The 17,186-nt window shown below is 41.6% G+C and overlaps 1 protein-coding gene across 2 annotated transcripts in view; it reads left to right on the top strand.

Moving 5' to 3' along the window:
- The window catches only part of PRPF18 (pre-mRNA processing factor 18), a 44,473-nt gene extending 39,232 nt beyond the window's left edge, over window positions 1–5,241 (top strand). For both annotated transcript variants that reach the window (XM_003903398.2, XM_009214001.3), the window contains one exon: window positions 4,638–5,241. In XM_003903398.2, coding sequence (XP_003903447.1) covers window positions 4,638–4,718 — 81 coding nt within the window. In that variant the 3' untranslated portion in view covers window positions 4,719–5,241. The remainder of the gene's footprint in view (window positions 1–4,637) is intronic.
- The last annotated feature ends 11,945 nt before the right edge of the window (window positions 5,242–17,186 follow it).

Raw genomic sequence — 17,186 nt, 5'->3', positions numbered from 1 at the left:
GGCATGATCTCGCCTCACTGCAACCTCTGCTTCCCAGGTTCAAGAGATTCTCCTGCCTTAACCTCCCAAGTAGCTGGGATTACAGGCGCCCACCACCACACCCAGCTAATTTTTGTTATTTTTAGTAGAGATGGGTTTTACCATGTTGGCCAGGATGGTCTTGATCTCTTGACCTTGTGATCTGCCCACCTTGGCTTCCCAAAGTGCTGGAATTGCAGGCGTGAGCCATCGCGCCTGGCTCTCTTCCTTTCTGAACCATCAAGTGAAGGATAAGTACAGGCTAATGACATCTCCCATGTACACGTTCTCTGCAGTCATTATCGTCATAGCTGACACTTACGTAGTGCTTACTCTCCGCTTCCCTTCAGCACTTTACAGCAACAATATGAGATGGACACTAACATTTCTCTGTTTTGTAAGTGGGGAAGCAGGCGTCGAGAAGTGAGTTCTCAAGGTCACACGGCTAGTCAGTGGTAGAATTGGGATTGGAATGTGGGCAGTCTTGACTCTACCTGAGGATGTCCTCCACCCAAATGAAAAGATCCAAGAGCTGAGATGAAGCACAGAGCAAGGCGAGAGGAATCCCTAGGCTGGAGGTGCGGGGATGTCGTGCTCCAGGATGGTAGCAGTACAGGTGGGTCCAGGTTAGAGTAGAGGGACGAAGGACTCCAGGAAGAAATGGAAGAGCTTATATTCCCTGGTGTGTCTGATCAGGTACCGAGTGATGTTTGGGCATGCGAGGGTTGGAGAATGGATTAGAAAAGCAAAACAAAAAGAGGAAAAAAACTTATGAAAGGAGAGGTCATCATCATCATCATGTTATGTTATGTGGGTTTGCTTTGAACGATATTTGTGTAGCCTTTATTAAAAAAAAAAAAACAAAACCTGAATATTGATTTCACTAAGAATTGTGGTTTGGGGAGGATGGGGGAGAAAGTGCTTTTTAGGCGTGTGCGTGCATATGTGAGGCCAGTGGACAATGGTGTAATAGGAGATCCTCTGCTTCGTAGTATGAAGTCAGGAGATATCAATAGTATTTGAGATGGAAAAAACAAGCACTGTCAGTATAGTATTTAGAATATGGCAGTAAATACCAGAGGAAACACTTAAAAGGTTTGAAAAGGGTTGCTGGAGAGCTGGAATTAGGATTTGGAAAGAGTGAGGTAGGGGACTGCTATTATTTGATGCAAGAATTGTGTGATTTATTTATTTTTTCTCAAACAACATACACACAAAACCTGGAATTATCCTTGACTTTTTTCTTCCTATCACAACCCATATCCGATTCAAAGCTTGATGGTTCTAGATTCAAAGTATGTCTGGAGGCTGATCCCTTCTCACCACCTTTCCTGCTGCCACTGGGTCCAGCCACCACTTCTCATCTGGATTATTCTAGTGTCTTCTCTCTGGTCCCTGAGCTGCTCTTATTGCCCCTCTCCAGTTTCTTAGCGGCAGTCCCCAGACTGATCCTGTTCACATATAGTCAGATTGTGTTGCTCTCTTGTTCAGAGCCCTGCAGTGGCTTCCTAGTTCGCAAAGTCCAAGCCAAAGTCCTTCAGGTTGCACCACACGTCCACATACCCCATTTCTCTGCTTTATTTTCTCCAAAGCACTTAGCATCGTTGAAATGTTTTTTTTTAATGAATTTATTTTGTTTCTTGCCTGTCTCCCCTTACCACAATTCAATCTCAGGAGGGTGGGATTTTTTCTGACTTCTTCGCTGCTATATTTCCAGAGCCTAGAACAGCCTGGAATAGTAGGCACTGAATAAACATTTGTTAGATAAGGGTATTGCCTTTATAAAAATAAAAAGCCAGTTAAAAATACCGCGAGTTTTTAAGCCATTTGCCATAAGCTAAGCTAAGCAGCTCATTGTTTTACTGGCTTAAGCATCCATAAGCAGTTTGAAACTGAAATCTTGAGGGGTCTCATTGAAAAGATTTGTTTCCATTTGGAAAATAACCATATGCTGTCCTGAGATTACACACCTATCTCTGCCATGCACTCTCAAACTTGTTTACAAAAATTTATCATAATGCTCTGTGGTAACTACTTATGACTAGAACGATTGATTTTCACAACCTGTGGCAGCTAAGATTTCAAGGAGAACACTAGTATATGTTTTTAAACCATAGAATCTGCTTAGTGAGTATAAATAGGCATCACACACGTCTTCTGTAAGGAGCACACACCTAAGATTCTAATTCTTCTAACATGGGGAAAACCACCTCCAAGGCAAACCATCAGTTTGCCTTCTACTTGCTCATAACAATCCTTGCCATGCTTTGCTGCTGAGTGCAGCTCTTTGTATTTCATCAGGGTGTTCTCTTGCCTGACTTTGCCCTTCTTCTCACCTATGCCTTCAGGAACCTTAAGATGCCAAATTAGTGCTATCACCTGTATTTCCATGGCTACCAATCACAGTTCTGCAGACACATGATTAGAATTCGTAGCAGGAGAAGCTGGACTATGTGACGGAATGGTCTTTATCCCAAAGCAAATACCTGATTACACAGGGAACAACAACAACAACAACAACAACAAAAGAGCAAAGTGAATTACGTGTGCAAAAACCCTTCTTGTGAATCAGTTAAAAGATAACCTCCCTCCACACCCCTAATTCCTAAATCTCATAATATGGGCAATCCTTGAATCTACCAAGGATTTTATATACTTCACAGTCCTGTTTCTTTGATGTGGAATCTGTTAGATTATGGCTCCATTCATAGAAGTATGTCAGTTGTCCCTTAATATCCTCAGGGATTGGTTCCAGGACCTTGCAGATAACAAAATCTGGATGCTTAAGTCCCTGATAGAAAATGATGTAGTATTTGCGTATAATCTACACACATCCTCCTGTGTACTTTAAATCATCTCTAGATTACTTACAATACCTAACACAATGTAAATGCTATTTAAATAGTTATTATATGATATTTATTTGTGTTATTTTTTATTTTTTTGTTGCTGTTTTTTTCCGAATATTTTTTAGCCAGGGTTGGTTGAATCCATGGACACATAACACATGGATACTGACTATGATTAATATTTGTGTTGTCTGCTTACTATGGGACCAATGAGATTTTGCAGGGATTTTTGTGTTGTTGTTTGTTTTGGTGATTTTACTGAGCTTAACAGGTGTTAAGTTACATAGATTTGAGTAAGACCTTTGGCAAAGTCTTTTCTTGTAAACAAGGAAATGTGTGTGTTAATGGATGGCACAGTGAATAGGATTCATTGCTGGTTACAGACTGTTCCCAAGATCGTTTTGGAGAGAGCTCGATCGCGGGGTGTCTCAGGTCTCTGCCCTTCCCCTGGCCTGTTTGTACAGGGTATTGAATATTTGGATAATGACTTAGAGGACATGTTTACTGAGTGGTGGATGAGAAGGCTAAGAAGAATAACTAAAGCTAACTGACCAAGGATTTTAAAAGATCACAGACCGAAGCATGAGTTGAAAGAGACAGGATGAAATTGAATAGTGACAGTTGTTGTCATCAGCTTAAAATATCACTGGAGAACTGGCCAAACTGCTGTAGAGACAGAAGGTACTTGAATTTTGTGAGATCAGTGGGAATTAGGTGTGTGTCTTGTAGTTGTATAAAAACAGCCAAGGGTCTTGGTTACAGTTGCCAAGATACACAACAAAAGTAGTGCAGTCACTGCTTCTAGTGAATCCTGCAAGAATGGCCAGGTCACACTTGGAATGTTGTACTCAGTTTTTACTGACATAATTAAAATGGTTTTATTGTGTAATATTTGGTGCATACAAAAGAATACATGTAAAACACGAGTTATAAAGTAAGTAATAAAATGAATGTCTAAAAGCCTTATTCCCAGTTTAAGAACTAGAACATTCTGAAAACCATTGAAACAGTATTTTCCTTCCATACTCCGGAAGTAACCACTACCTTGCACTTAAGTTTGTCATTTCCTTTCTTGTTGAAAAACGGTTCTACCATGTTACGTGTGTATTTCTAAGCAATACATTTTTTACTTGTTTTGGAATTTCATGAGAAGGGTGTCACTGAAGGTAGTAACACTTCATGCCCCTTGCTTTTTACTTTCAACATTGCTTCTAAGATTCATATGCATTGGCCTTTCCCAGCCAGAGCCCCTCATCTTGACCACAGAACACAGAAAATAATTTGAGTGTATTTTCTGAGTCCTCCAAACATGATACGTAAATAGTCTCCCAAAGTTTAGATGAATAAGGGAGAAGTTATCTCATTACATACAATGGATGCCTTAGGCTGGGCAGTCAGAGCTAAATTCTCTATTGGAACCTGGTTGAGACTGGCCGAATTGTTACATGTAGCTAGAGTTAATTCATTTTTACTGCTGTAAGATATCCCATTTGTGAGCACACTAAAGTATTTTTCATATGTCCCTCTATGGACGGAAATTTGAGTTTCCAGTATTTCGGTTTTGTTACTATGAACAGTTCTCTGATGAACATTCTTGTGCAGATCTGCAGGTGCACAGGAAAAATTTCTCTAGGTGTACATCTGAGTGAAATTGCTTTGGTCTGCTGTGCTTTAATGGGGGCATTGACAAACTGATGTGAGTTCAGAGGAAGGCAGGTAAGAATAATTTAAGCATGTCATAACCAACCTTTGTTTTCCTTATTTTCTTAGGGATTGAAGAGGTTAATGACCATTTGCCAGAAACACTTTCCTACAGACCCATCCAAATGTGTGGAGTACAATGCACTGTGAGATCTGTGCATGGTGTGTTAATAAGAAACGTACAGAAGCAGGCTGTGGACTTCTGGAATTACCAACAGGAATGAGGAAAGAAGAAAACTGGAGTTTCCAATCTGAGTTCTACTTGATGTAACTCTTGATTGGTTTTAAGAACTGTATTGGCCTTCATTTCATAACTGACTGCAAGCTGATTTTTCTTTCTTGCTTTCATTTTAATTAGTCCAAAATTAAGTTTTAAAGACTTTTCCTCACAATTTAAATCTGTAGACAACAGAAGGGGATTTAAAATGACCTTTTTTTCAGTTGACCCGAAAGTTGTGGTTAGATGATTAAAAAGAAACATTTGAGGATGGACTTAATTATTTCAGTAAAATACTGTAACTTTCATATTGTCTTTTGTGTAATATTTATATAAAATATTTTTATATATTTCAAAAACATGGGACCATTGAATGAAACTTTATAGTCCTTAAATGTTGCTGAACTTTTGTTGTCTTGCAATAGAATTTGAATGTAAATATTATTACTGGTATAATTCGAGTGTTGTTTCTTTTCTTTTTTTTTTTTTTTATACTTTACGTTCTAGGGTACATGTGCACAACGTGCAAGTTTGTTACATATGTATACATGTGCCATGTTGGTGTGCTGCACCCATTAACCTGTCATTTACATTAGGTATATCTCCTAATGCTATCCCTCCTCCCCCTCCCACAATAGGACCCGGTGTGTGATGATCCCCTTACTGTGTCCAAGTGATCTCATTGTTCAATTCCCACCTATGAGTGAGAACATGCAGTATTTGGTGTTCTGTTCTTGAGATAGTTTGCTGAGAATGATGGTTTCTGACTGCATCCATGTCCCTACAAAGGACATGAACTCATCCTTTTTTATGGCTGCATAGTATTCCATGGTGTATATGTGCCACATTTTCATAATCCAGTCTGTCACTGATGGACATTTGGGTTGATTCCAAATCTTTGCTATTGTGAATAGTGCCACAATAAACATATGTGTGCATGTGTCTTTATAGGAGCATGACTTATAATCCTTTGAGTATATCCCCAGTAGTGGGATGGCTGGGTCAAATGGTATTTCTAGTTCTAGATCCTTGAGGAATCGCCACACTGTTTTCCACAATGGTTGAACTAGTTTACAGTCCCACCAACAGTGTAAAAGTGTTCCTATTTCTCCACATCCTCTCCAGCACCTGTTGTTTCCTGATTTTTTAATGATTGCCATTCTAACTGGTGTGAGATGGTATCTCATTGTGGTTTTGATTTGCATTTCTCTGATGGCGAGTGATGATGAGCATTTTTTCATGTGTCTGTTGGCTGTATGAATGTCTTCTTTTGAGAAGTGTCTGTTCGTATCCTTTGCCCACTTTTTGATATGGTTGTTTTTTTCTTGTAAATTTGATTGAGTTCTTTATAGGTTCTGGATATTAGCCCTTTGTCAGATGAGTAGATTGAAAAAATGTTCTCCCATTCTGTAGGTTGCCTGTTCACTCTGACCGTAGTTTCTTTTGCTGTGCAGAAGCTCTTTAGTTTAATTAGATCCCATTTGTCAATTTTGGCTTTTGTTGCCATTGCTTTTGGTGTTTTAGACCTGAAGTCCTTGCCCATGCCTATGTCCTGAATGGCATTACCTAGGTTTTCTTCTAGGGTTTTTATGGTTTTAGATCTAACATTTAAGTCTCTAATCCCTCTTGAATTAATTTTCATATAAGGAGTAAGGTAAGGATCCAGTTTCAGCTTTCTACTTATGGCTAGCCAATTTTCCCAGCACCATTTATTAAATAGGGAATCCTTTCCCCATTTCTTGTTTTTCTCAGGTTTGTCAAAGATCAGATGGCTGTAGATGTGTGGTATTATTTCTGAGGGCTCTGTTCTGTTCCATTGGTCTATATCTCTGTTTTGGTACCAGTACCATGCTGTTTTGGTTATTGTAGCCTTGTAGTAGTAGTTTGAGGTTACTGTAGTAGTTTGAAGTCAGGTAGCGTGATGCCTCCAGCCTTGTTCTTTTGGCTTAGGATTGTCTTGGCAATGCGGGGTCTTTTTTGGTTCCATATGAACTTTAAAGCAGTTTTTTCCAATTCTGTGAAGAAAGTCATTGGTAGCTTAATGGGGATGGCATTGAATCTATAAATTACCTTGGGCAGTATGGCCATTTTCACAATATTGATTCTTCCTATCCACGAGCATGGTATGTTCTTCCATTTGCTTGTGTCCTCTTTTATTTCACTGAGCAGTGGTTTGTAGTTCTCCTTGAAGAGGTCCTTCACATCCCTTGTTAGTTGGATTCCTAGGTATTTTATTCTCTTTAAAGCTATTGTGAATGGGAGTTCATTCATGATTTGGCTCTCTGTCTGTTACTGGTGTATAAGAATGCTTGTGATTTTTGCACGTTGATTTTGTATCCTGAGACTTTGCTAAAGTTGCTTATCAGCTTAAGGAGATTTTGGGCTGAGACAATGGGGTTTTCTAAATATACAATCATGTCATCTGCAAAGAGGGACAATTTGACTTCTTCTTTTCCTAACTGAATACACTTTATTTCTTTCTCTTGCCTGATTGCTCTAGTCAGAACTTCCAGCACTATGTTGAATAGGAGTGGTGAGAGAGGGCATCCCTGTCTTGTGCCAGTTTTCAAAGGGAATGCTTCCAGTTTTTGCCCATTCAGTATGATATTGGCTGTGGGTTTGTCATAAATAGCTCTTATTATTTTGAGATACTTTCCATCAATACCGAATTTATTGAGAGTTTTTAGCATGAAGGGCTGTTGAATTTTGTCAAAGGCCTTTTCTGCATCTATTGAGATAATCATGTGGTTTTTGTCTTTGGTTCTGTTTATATGCTGGATTACGTTTATTGATTTGCATATGTTGAACCAGCCTTGCATCCCAGGGATGAAGCCCACTTGATCGTGGTGGATAAGCTTTTTGATGTGCTGCTGGATCTGGTTTGCCAGTATTTTATTGAGGATTTTTGCATCGATGTTCATCAGGAATATTGGTCTAAAATTTTTTTTTGGTTGTATCTCTGTCAGGCTTTGGTATCAGGATGATGTTGGCCTCATAAAATGAGTTAGGGAGGATTCCCTCTTTCCTATTGATTGGAATAGTTTCAGAAGGAATGGTACCAACTCCTCCTTGTACCTCTGGTAGAATTCAGCTGTGAATCCGTCTGGTCCTGGACTTTTTTTGGTTGGTAGGCTATTAATTATTGCCTCAATTTCAGAGCCTGCTATTGGTCTATTCAGGGATTCAACTTCTTCCTGGTTTAGTCTTGGGAGAGTGTAAGTGTCCAGGAAGTTATCCATTTCTTCTAGATTTGTAGTTTATTTGTGTAGAGGTGTTTATAGTATTCTCTGATGGTAGTTTGTATTTCTGTGGGGTCGGTGGTGATATCCCCTTTATCATTTTTTATTGCATCTGTTTGATTCTTCTCTCTTTTCTTCTTTATTAGTCTTGCTAGCAGTCTATCAATTTTGTTGATCTTTTCAAAAAACCAGCTCCCGGATTCATTGATTTTTTGGAGGGTTTTTTGTGTCTCTATCTCCTTCAGTTCTGCTCTGATCTTAGTTATTTCTTGCCTTCTGCTAGCTTTTGAATGTGTTTGCTCTTGCTTCTCTAGTTCTTTTAATTGTGATGTTAGAGTGTCAATTTTAGATCTTTCCTACTTTCTCTTGTGGGCATTTAGTGCTATAAATGTCCCTCTACACACTGCTTTAAACGTATCCCAGAGATTCTAGTATGTTGTATCTTTGTTCTCATTGGTTTCAAAGAACACCTTTATTTCTGCCTTCATTTCGTTATGTACCCAGTAGTCATTCATTCAGGAGCAGGTTGTTCAGTTTCCATGTAGTTGAGCGGTTTTGATTGAGTTTCTTAGTCTTCAGTTCTAGTTTGATTGCACTGTGGTCTGAGAGACAGTTTGTTTTAATTTCTGTTCTTTTACATTTGCTGAGGAGTGCTTTACTTCCAACTATGTGGTCAGTTTTGGAATAAGTGCGATGTGGTGCTGAGAAGAATGTATATTCTGTTGCTTTGGGGTGGAGAGTTCTGTAGACGTCTATTAGGTCTGCTTGGTGCAGAGTTGAGTTCAATTCCTGGATATCCTTATTAACTTTCTGTCTCGTTGATCTGTCTAATGTTGACAGTGGGGTGTTAAAGTCTCCCATTATTATTGTATGGGAGTCTAAGTCTCTTTGTAAGTCCCTAAGGACTTGCTTTATGAATCTGGGTGCTCCTGTATTGGGTGCATATATATTTAGGATAGTTAGCTCTTCCTGATGAATTGATCCCTTTACCATTATGTAGTGGCCTTCTTTGTCTCTTTTGATCTTTGATGGTTTAAAGTCTGTTTTATCAGAGACTAGGATTGCAACCCCTGCTTTTTTCTGTTTTCCATTTGCTTGGTAGATCTTCCTCCATCCCTTTATTTTGAGCCTATGTGTGTGTCTGCATGTGAGATGGGTCTCTGAATACAGCAGACTGATGGGTCTTGACTCTTTATCCAATTTGCCAGTCTGTGTCTTTTAATTGGACCATTTAGTCCATTTACATTTAAGGTTAATATTGTTATGTGTGAACTTGATCCTGCCATTATGATATTAGCTGGTTATTTTGCTCACTAGTTGATGCAGTTTCTTCCTAGCATCGATGGACTTTACATTTTGACATGTTTTTGCAATGGCTGGTAGCTGTTGTTCCTTTCCATGTTTAGTGCTTCCTTCAGGATCTCTTGTAGGGCAGGCCTGGTGGTGACAAAATCTCTAAGCATTTGCTTGTCTGTAAAGGATTTTATTTCTCCTTCACTTGTGAAACTTAGTTTGGCTGGATATGAAATTCTGGGTTGAAAATTCTTTTCTTTAAGAATGTTGAATATTGGCCCCCACTCTCTTCTGGCTTGGAGAGTGTCTGCCGAGAGATCTGCTGTGAGTCTGATGGGCTTCCCTTTGTGGGTAACCCGACCTTTCTCTCTGGCTGCCCTTAACAGTTTTTCCTTCATTTCAACTTTGGTGAATCTGACAATTATGTGTCTTGGATTGCTCTTCTCGAGGAGTATCTTTGTGGCGTTCTTGGTATTTCCTGAATTTGAATGTTGGCCCGCCTGACTAGGTTGGGGAAGTTCTCCTGGATGATATCCTGCAGAGTGTTTTCCAACTTGGTTCCATTTTCCCTGTCACTTTCAGGCACACCAATCAGATGTATATTTGGTCTTTTCACATAATCCCATATTTCTTGGAGGCTTTGTTCATTTCTTGTTACTCTTTTTTCTCTACACTTCTTGCTTCATTTCATTCATTTGATCTTCAGTCACTGATATTCTTTCTTCCAGTTGATCGAGTCGGTTACTGAAGCTTGTGCATTTGTCATGTAGTTCTCGTGTCATGGTTTTCATCTCTATCAGTTCTTTAAGGTCTTCTCTGCATTGATTATTCTAGTTACCCATTCATCCATTCTTTTTTCAAGGTTTTTAGTTTCTTTGCACTGGTTATGTAGTTCCTCCTCTAGCTCTGAGAAGTTTGATCGACTGAAGCCTTCTTCTCTCAACTGGTCACAGTCATTCTCCGTCCAACTTTGTTCCGTTGCTGGTGATAAGCTGCGTTCCTTTGGAGGGGGAGATGCGCTCTGATTTTTTGAATTTCCAGCTTTTCTGCACTGCTTTTTCCTCATCTTTGTGGTTTTATCTGCCTTTGGTCTTTGATGATGGTGATGTACTGATGGGGTTTTGGTGTGGGTGTCCTTTCTGTTTGTTAGTTTTCCTTCTAACAGTCAGGACCCTCAGCTGTAGGTCTGTTGGAGTTTGCTTGAGGTCCACTCCAGACCCTGTTTGCCTGGGTATCAGCAGCAGAGGCTGCAGAAGATAGAATATTGCTGAACAGTGAGTGTTGCTGTCTGATTCTTGCTCCAGAAGCTTTGTCTCAGGGGTGTGCCCTGCCGTGTGAGGTATGAGGTGTTGGTCTGTACATAGTGGGGGATGTCTCCCAGTTAGGCTACTCAGGGGTCAGGGACCCACTTGAGCAGGCAGTGTGTCTGTTCTCAGATCTCAGCCCCCGTGCTGGAAGATCCACTGCTCTCTTCAAAGCTGTCAGACTGGGGCATTTACCTCTGCCAAGGTTTCTGCTGCTTTCTGTTTAGCTATGCCCTGTCCCCAGAGGAGGAGTCTACAGAGGCAGGCCGGCCTCCTTGAGCTGTGGTGGGCTGCACCCAATTCGAGCTTCCTGGTGGCTTTGTTTACCTACTTAAGCCTCAGCAATGGTGGGTGCCCCTCCCCCAGCCTCAAAGCTGCCTTGCAGTTAGATCTCAGACTGCTGTGCTAGCAATGAGTTAGGCTCCGTGGGCGTGGGACCCTCTGGGCCAGGTGTGGGATATAATCTGGTGTGCCCTTTGCTAAGACCCTTGGTAAAGCACAGTATTAGGGTGGGAGTTACCCGATTTTCCACGTGCTGTGTGTCTCAATTTCCTTTGGCTAGGAAAAGGAATTCCCCTCCCCCTTGCGCTTCCCAGGTGAGGCAATGCCTCGCCCTGCTTCAGCTGTCACTGCTCGGGCTGCACCCGTGGACCAGCGCCAACTGTCCGACATGCCCCAGTGAGATGAACCCAGTACCTCAGTTGAAAATGCAGAAATCACCTGTCTTCTGTGTCACTCACGCTGGGAGCTGGAGGCTGGAGCTGTTCCTATTCGGCCGTCTGGGATTCTGTAAAATCCAAATGTTATTTTTCTTACATTTCAAAGCTTGCTTTTGTCTTCTAAGAGTATAAATTTTAGTATTTGTCATCTCTCAGGACAGATGCAATTAACAGGAAATAGAAGTTTGAAGAAACAGAGATGGCGTATCATAGCAAACTAAGTTCAAAACGAAATAACCCCAGTGCATCAAGGTTAAGGTGGGACAGTGGTTTGTGACGCCTGGGAGGGTGGGGAAATTGTGATGATGCTGGTAGACCTGGGCGGACTATGTTTCCAGTCACACCTGCCATCAGAGGAGGAAGGTGCTGGTACTGATGTCCCCACCCCAGAGTCTGTGCTGGCCTTGGTTTTCCACAGTGAGGGCTTGTTCTAATGTTGTACAATGTCATACTTGGATATCACTGTGACCTGTTACTATGCTTTAGAACCTGAGAGGCCTCCATTCATGTGGCAGCATGGGTGAGCGGATGCTCCCAGAGCAGGTGGAGTGGTGGTGCTGGATGGAGGTAAGAGTGGGGGCTCCAAAGTCAGAACTTCCAGCTTCAGGTCTCAGCTCAGCACCTGCTCGCTGTATGTCGTTAGCAAGCAACTAGATCTTTCTAAGCCTCAGCTTCCTCGTCTTTGATGGTAGTTGGTAATAATAGGTTCATGCTTCGTAGCATCACTGTTTTGTTCAAGCAGAATGCTCAGCATACTGGCAAATAATAAGAGCTCATAAATATTAGTTGTGTCACTGTTGTCACTAGAGGGGAACCAGAGCCCCTTTCGGGAGCCTTGTGTTTAGGGGCAGTGTGTACTCACAAAACAATAACAGTAATAGTGATGGTGTTAGCAGCAACAGCAGTAATCATGGAAATATAGATTAAGCATTTACTGTGTCTGAACCCTGTGGCTGTTCCTGCTTTCAGCCCGTTCTGCATTGAGAAGGGCCGGGGATGTGTTGGGGCTAGATGCTGCCAAGTAGGTGGGTGTAGATTCACAGCGGTCTATTCTGGCCCCTCTTGGGAAGGTTCAAAAGCCAGTTTTGGCCACTTGTGGTCTTCTGCTGTGCCTAGACAGGATCGTTTCTGCTGGTTACGTGCATGGTGGTGGCTGAGGTCCATTGTCTGGAATTGAATTGGGGTTCCCTGCCTCCCACTCCCTCATTTGGAAACCTTTTCTTGTTGTTAAATCAGTAGTTAGAGCTGGCCATGCGCGGTGGCTCACGCCTATAATCCCAGCACTTTGGGAGGCCGAAGCAGGCGGATCACAAGGTGAGGAGATTGAGACCATCCTGGCTAACACTGTGAAACCCTGTCTCTACTAAAAATACCAAAAATGAGCCAGGCGTGGTGGCGGGCACCTGGAGTCCCAGCTACTCAGGAGGCAGGAGAATGGTGTGGACCCAGGAGGTAGAGCTTGCAGTGAGCCAAGATTGCGCCAGTGCCCTCCAGCCTGGGCGACAGAGCAAGATTCTGTCCCCCCTCCCCCCCCCAAAAAAAAGATCAGTGAGAGCTTAGTGTAACTTACCAGTACAAGTGAGAAACAGAATTTCATAAGATATGACAGCAATCTAGATTTTCGTCTTGTGGTCTTATATAGGACGTATTTATAAATATTGTTGAATAAGTACTCCCCAAATTACTTTTTCTGTATTCACCATCAGGTCACATAGTAGAGTAGTTCATTAATTTCTTGTTGTTTTCCGTTTTGCAGTTAATGTTCCACATAAAGAAGAAACCGTCATGTGACACCAGTACCTCCTAAAATTGGTCAGTGTGGTTAGATGGTTTAGAGGAAAAAGGAACCTGTTCCACAGGGCTGTGACTGACCATTTTGGGCTGCCATGGAGGGAAGCACATTCAAAGATGTAGATCCCCTCAGAGAAGTTTTCCATTTCCCTGAAATTAAAGATCTTCAGATGACTGCAAATAACATGAGGATATGTAGAAAAACGCCCTTCCCCAGTTTCCAAATCGTGAAAATTTGGCTCAGCAGATACTACATATTTCTGTTTGTAGTTGTTTATAAAACAATAAAGACATACCTTTTAAAATCAATCACAGTCCTTAGATAAATTCCTCCCATTCTTCCTCCCCAGACTCCTGTCCATTCAGAGTTATGTCTCTGAATTCAAATTTAATAAAACACTGAGTTCCCCTCAGAAGTAAATAGTGCATTTCCTAGGAGTGTCATTGCCAATTGCAAAGGCAGAGCAGTAGTTTTCAGTGTTGCAACACAGAGCCTGCAGCAATCTGGAGGCTGTGGCTGTGATTTCAGTCTTTGGGGGACAATTAGGAAAGTAAAGCTGAGGCCAAAGATAAATGACACGTAGAAAGAAACAGAGGACTGTCCAGATCTCATAGGAGGAAGGGAGCGGTCCTGAGAGACCAGAGCTAGGCAGGCAGCTGTCGCTGAGAATGGAACTTAGTGATCTGCCTTGGGGCCAGAGCGCTCGGTGAGAACTCAGAGGACTCGGAAACAGGCTTGATAGCAGTATGACTTTTAATGCTAATCTCTGCCTTCTGGTGATTTCCTGACCTACTCCAGCACTTTAGAGCACTCTAGGGTTTGATCTCATTAATAACTTGGAAATGCAACCATCTTTTTGTTAGAAAGAAAGTAATTATTATGTATTCAGAAAGAAAGCAGGTTGGAAAACACTAGTGTTTCCACATCTTTGATAGATTTGAGTTCGGGGATTCATCTCATTGGCTCCTTTTCAGCCACATGTGCCTGCTTTCGCACCCCCACCCCACCCCAGCCCACCCCACCCTGTGAGGTTAATGCTTCACACAGAAGGATGGTAGAACGAAGTGGGGCAGTTTCAATGAAAGGGAGCATTAAGCAGAGCTCTGCCTCTTTCCTTTGTGTACATATCGGGTAGAACATAACTTAATGGATTGTGCCTCCTCCTTCCCTCAGTGTACTCCCATGAAGTCCCTAAAGAATAAGTTTATCCCATAGCAATCTATGGTATGGTGTCATATTGGGAGTCTTGAGCCGAAAAGCACTTTCTCACGGTGTATTGATGTAAGAGCTTCCAGCTGTCCAGAGCGCAAGAGCCAGCGCCAGTCCCCAGAGGGTTGCTATGGGAACACTGTTATGGCAACTGGTTTTCATCACAGACTCTGCAGTTCCATTGGCTGAACCATAACTACACGCTAGTCCTTTAATAGTTAACAGTAACCTTAAAATCATTTGAAATTTAAAAATAATTTCTGGTGGTGTGGAGTAGCTAGGGAGGGCAGTGTGGCCAGCCGCGCAGCTGTGGTGTGAGTTGACCCCATTCAGAATATTAGAAACGTGCTCATTTAAAAAAACAATGTATTTTTACGTTGACCAGAACAATTTATCATGAAAGCACTGATTATTTATTTTCCCCCATTGTAAACTTTATACAGCTTGCTTAAACGAATCCTCGTGTTGCCTCTAATGGTCACTCTCACTGGCCACTTCCTTCTGAGTCTCTTCTTCCCTGTCTGTAAGCACCAACTTTTTCTCACAGTGTTCAAGCTTAACACATAATTTTGCCGACGAGAGCAGCTGAGAAGTTTCGAGCTGCCTTTTGGTGATCTCAGACTCATTCACTGAGCTTCAGACCGGGACAGTCAAGAGTCACTCCTGCAACCGCCATCCTGGCCTTTCTCAACTCCCAGTTTTACAACTTGCCAAAACTAAATTGCCCTTGTTGTCAACTGCTTTTCCTTTCAGACTTAAGTGATGTTAGGACCCATGAGCGTTGCAGTCTGAGCCTGCCTTTCTAAGTTTGGCCATCCTAGGAAGTAGAAGTGTAAAAGATGTAGAATTTGAAACTTTTGGACCACAACTCAAAACAAGTGCATGGAGACCCAGTATTACATGTACACAGGCACATCTACCTGAAACAAAGCCTCCGGCCGTACCTTATGCAAGGCGCATTCTTATGTTTTCTAATCTGTTGTGTTTCTTTTTAAAAATATGCTGGTGGTTATCCTCAGAATTGGTTGACAGGTCATTCATGTATGGTGGTCAGCAGTTTGAAAACCACTGATCTTTTTTTTTTAAATTTCAAACTTTTATGTTAATTTCAGGGGTACATGTGCAGGATGTGTGGGTTTATTATATAGGTAAACATATACCATGGTGGTTTGCTGCACAGATCATCCTATTACCCAGGTATGAAGCCCGGCATCCACTAGCTATTCTTCCTGATCCTCTCCCTCCTCCCACCTGCCATCCTCCAACAGGCCCCAGTGTGTGTTGTTTCCCCTGTGTGTCCATGTGTTCTCATTGTTCAGCTCCTACTTACAGGTGAGAACATGTGGTATTTGCTTTGCTGTTTCTGCGTTAGTTTGATAATGGCCTCCAGTTCCATCCAAGTCCCTGCAAAGGACATGATCTCATTCCTTTTTACGGCTGTGTAGTATTCCATGGTGTATATGCACCCCATTTTCTTCAATGATATCCAGTCTATCATTGGTGGGCATTTGGGTTGATTCCATGTCTTTGCTATTGTGAATTGTGTTGCAGTGAACATACACGTGCATGTGTCTTTATAATAGAGTGATTTATATTTTTTTGGTTGTAAAACCGGGAATGGGGTTGTTGGATTGAATGGTATTTCTGTCTCTAGGTCTTTGAAGAATTGCCACACTGTCTTCCACAATGGTTAAACTAATTTACACTCCCACCAATAGTATAAAAGCATTCCTTTCTTCTCTGCAACCTCGCCAGCGTCTATCACTTTTTAATTCTTTGATGATAGCCATTCTGACTGGTGTGAGATGGTAGCTCATTGTGGTTTTGATTTGCGTTTCTGTAATAATCGGTGATGTTGAGCTTTTTTTCTTACGTTTGTTGGCTGCATGTATGTCTTCTTTTGTGAAGTGTCTGTTCATGTCCTTTGCCCACTTTTTAATGGAGTTGTTTGAAAAACCACTGATTAAAGCAATTATCAGTAGAATTAAAGAAGGAAATGACCTGTTAGATGAATCTGGGACAAAAGGACTATAGTTCTTTTTTGATTTTTTTTTAATATGGAGATAACACTCTCAAGGTTAGTGTGAAATTTAGCAGATTATAGAACCTTAAGTACTTCAAAATGCTCAATACTTCTGCAGTAATATGTAATTCTTAAGTTTAAAATGAGGAGACATCCATGGAAGAATCGAGAAAAGCAACTGGTAAGCCATCTGTTAGAAAATTGGCAGTATGTATAGGTGATCACCTTGGGTTGGTTGCACATTGTTGGATAAAGCAAGATTAAATGAGGTATTACAAAATAAATGGGAGGTCAGTTAAAGTACAAGATAGGTTTGGCTGGGTGTGGTGGCTCACACCTGTAATGTCAGCACTCTGCGAAGCCAAGGTGGGCAGATCGCTTGAGCTCAGGAGTTTGAGGCCAGCCTGGGCAACAGGGTGAGACATCATCTCTACAAAAAATACAAAAATTAGCCGGGTGTGGTGGCGTGCACGTGTTGTCCCGGCTACTTGGGTTGAAGTGGAAGAATTGTGTGAGCCCAGGAGGTCGAGGCTGTAGTGAGCAGTGATCACACCGCTGCGTTCCAGCCTGAGTGACAGACTGAGACCCTGTCCCAAAAATAATTAAGTAATTAATTAAGTATGAGATAGGTTTGGGGCAAGAAGAGTTGCAAGGAGTCTAGTGTTATGCATCAAGTGTCTGTTGAGAGGACAGTGGTTTGGCCCTTTGAAGATTATTTCCTAAGACTCAGTGCTAAATTACATTTCTTTGAATGTAAATTTTCTTATTGGCAGTATAACATACATACAGAAAATCACTAGAGTACCACATCATGATAGGTTT

This window comes from Papio anubis, chromosome 11 (assembly GCF_008728515.1).
Source record: "Papio anubis isolate 15944 chromosome 11, Panubis1.0, whole genome shotgun sequence".
In the NCBI taxonomy this organism is placed as follows: Eukaryota; Metazoa; Chordata; class Mammalia; order Primates; family Cercopithecidae; genus Papio; species Papio anubis.
Note: the sequence above shows the minus strand (reverse complement) of the source record. Positions and strands in the feature narration are given on the sequence as shown.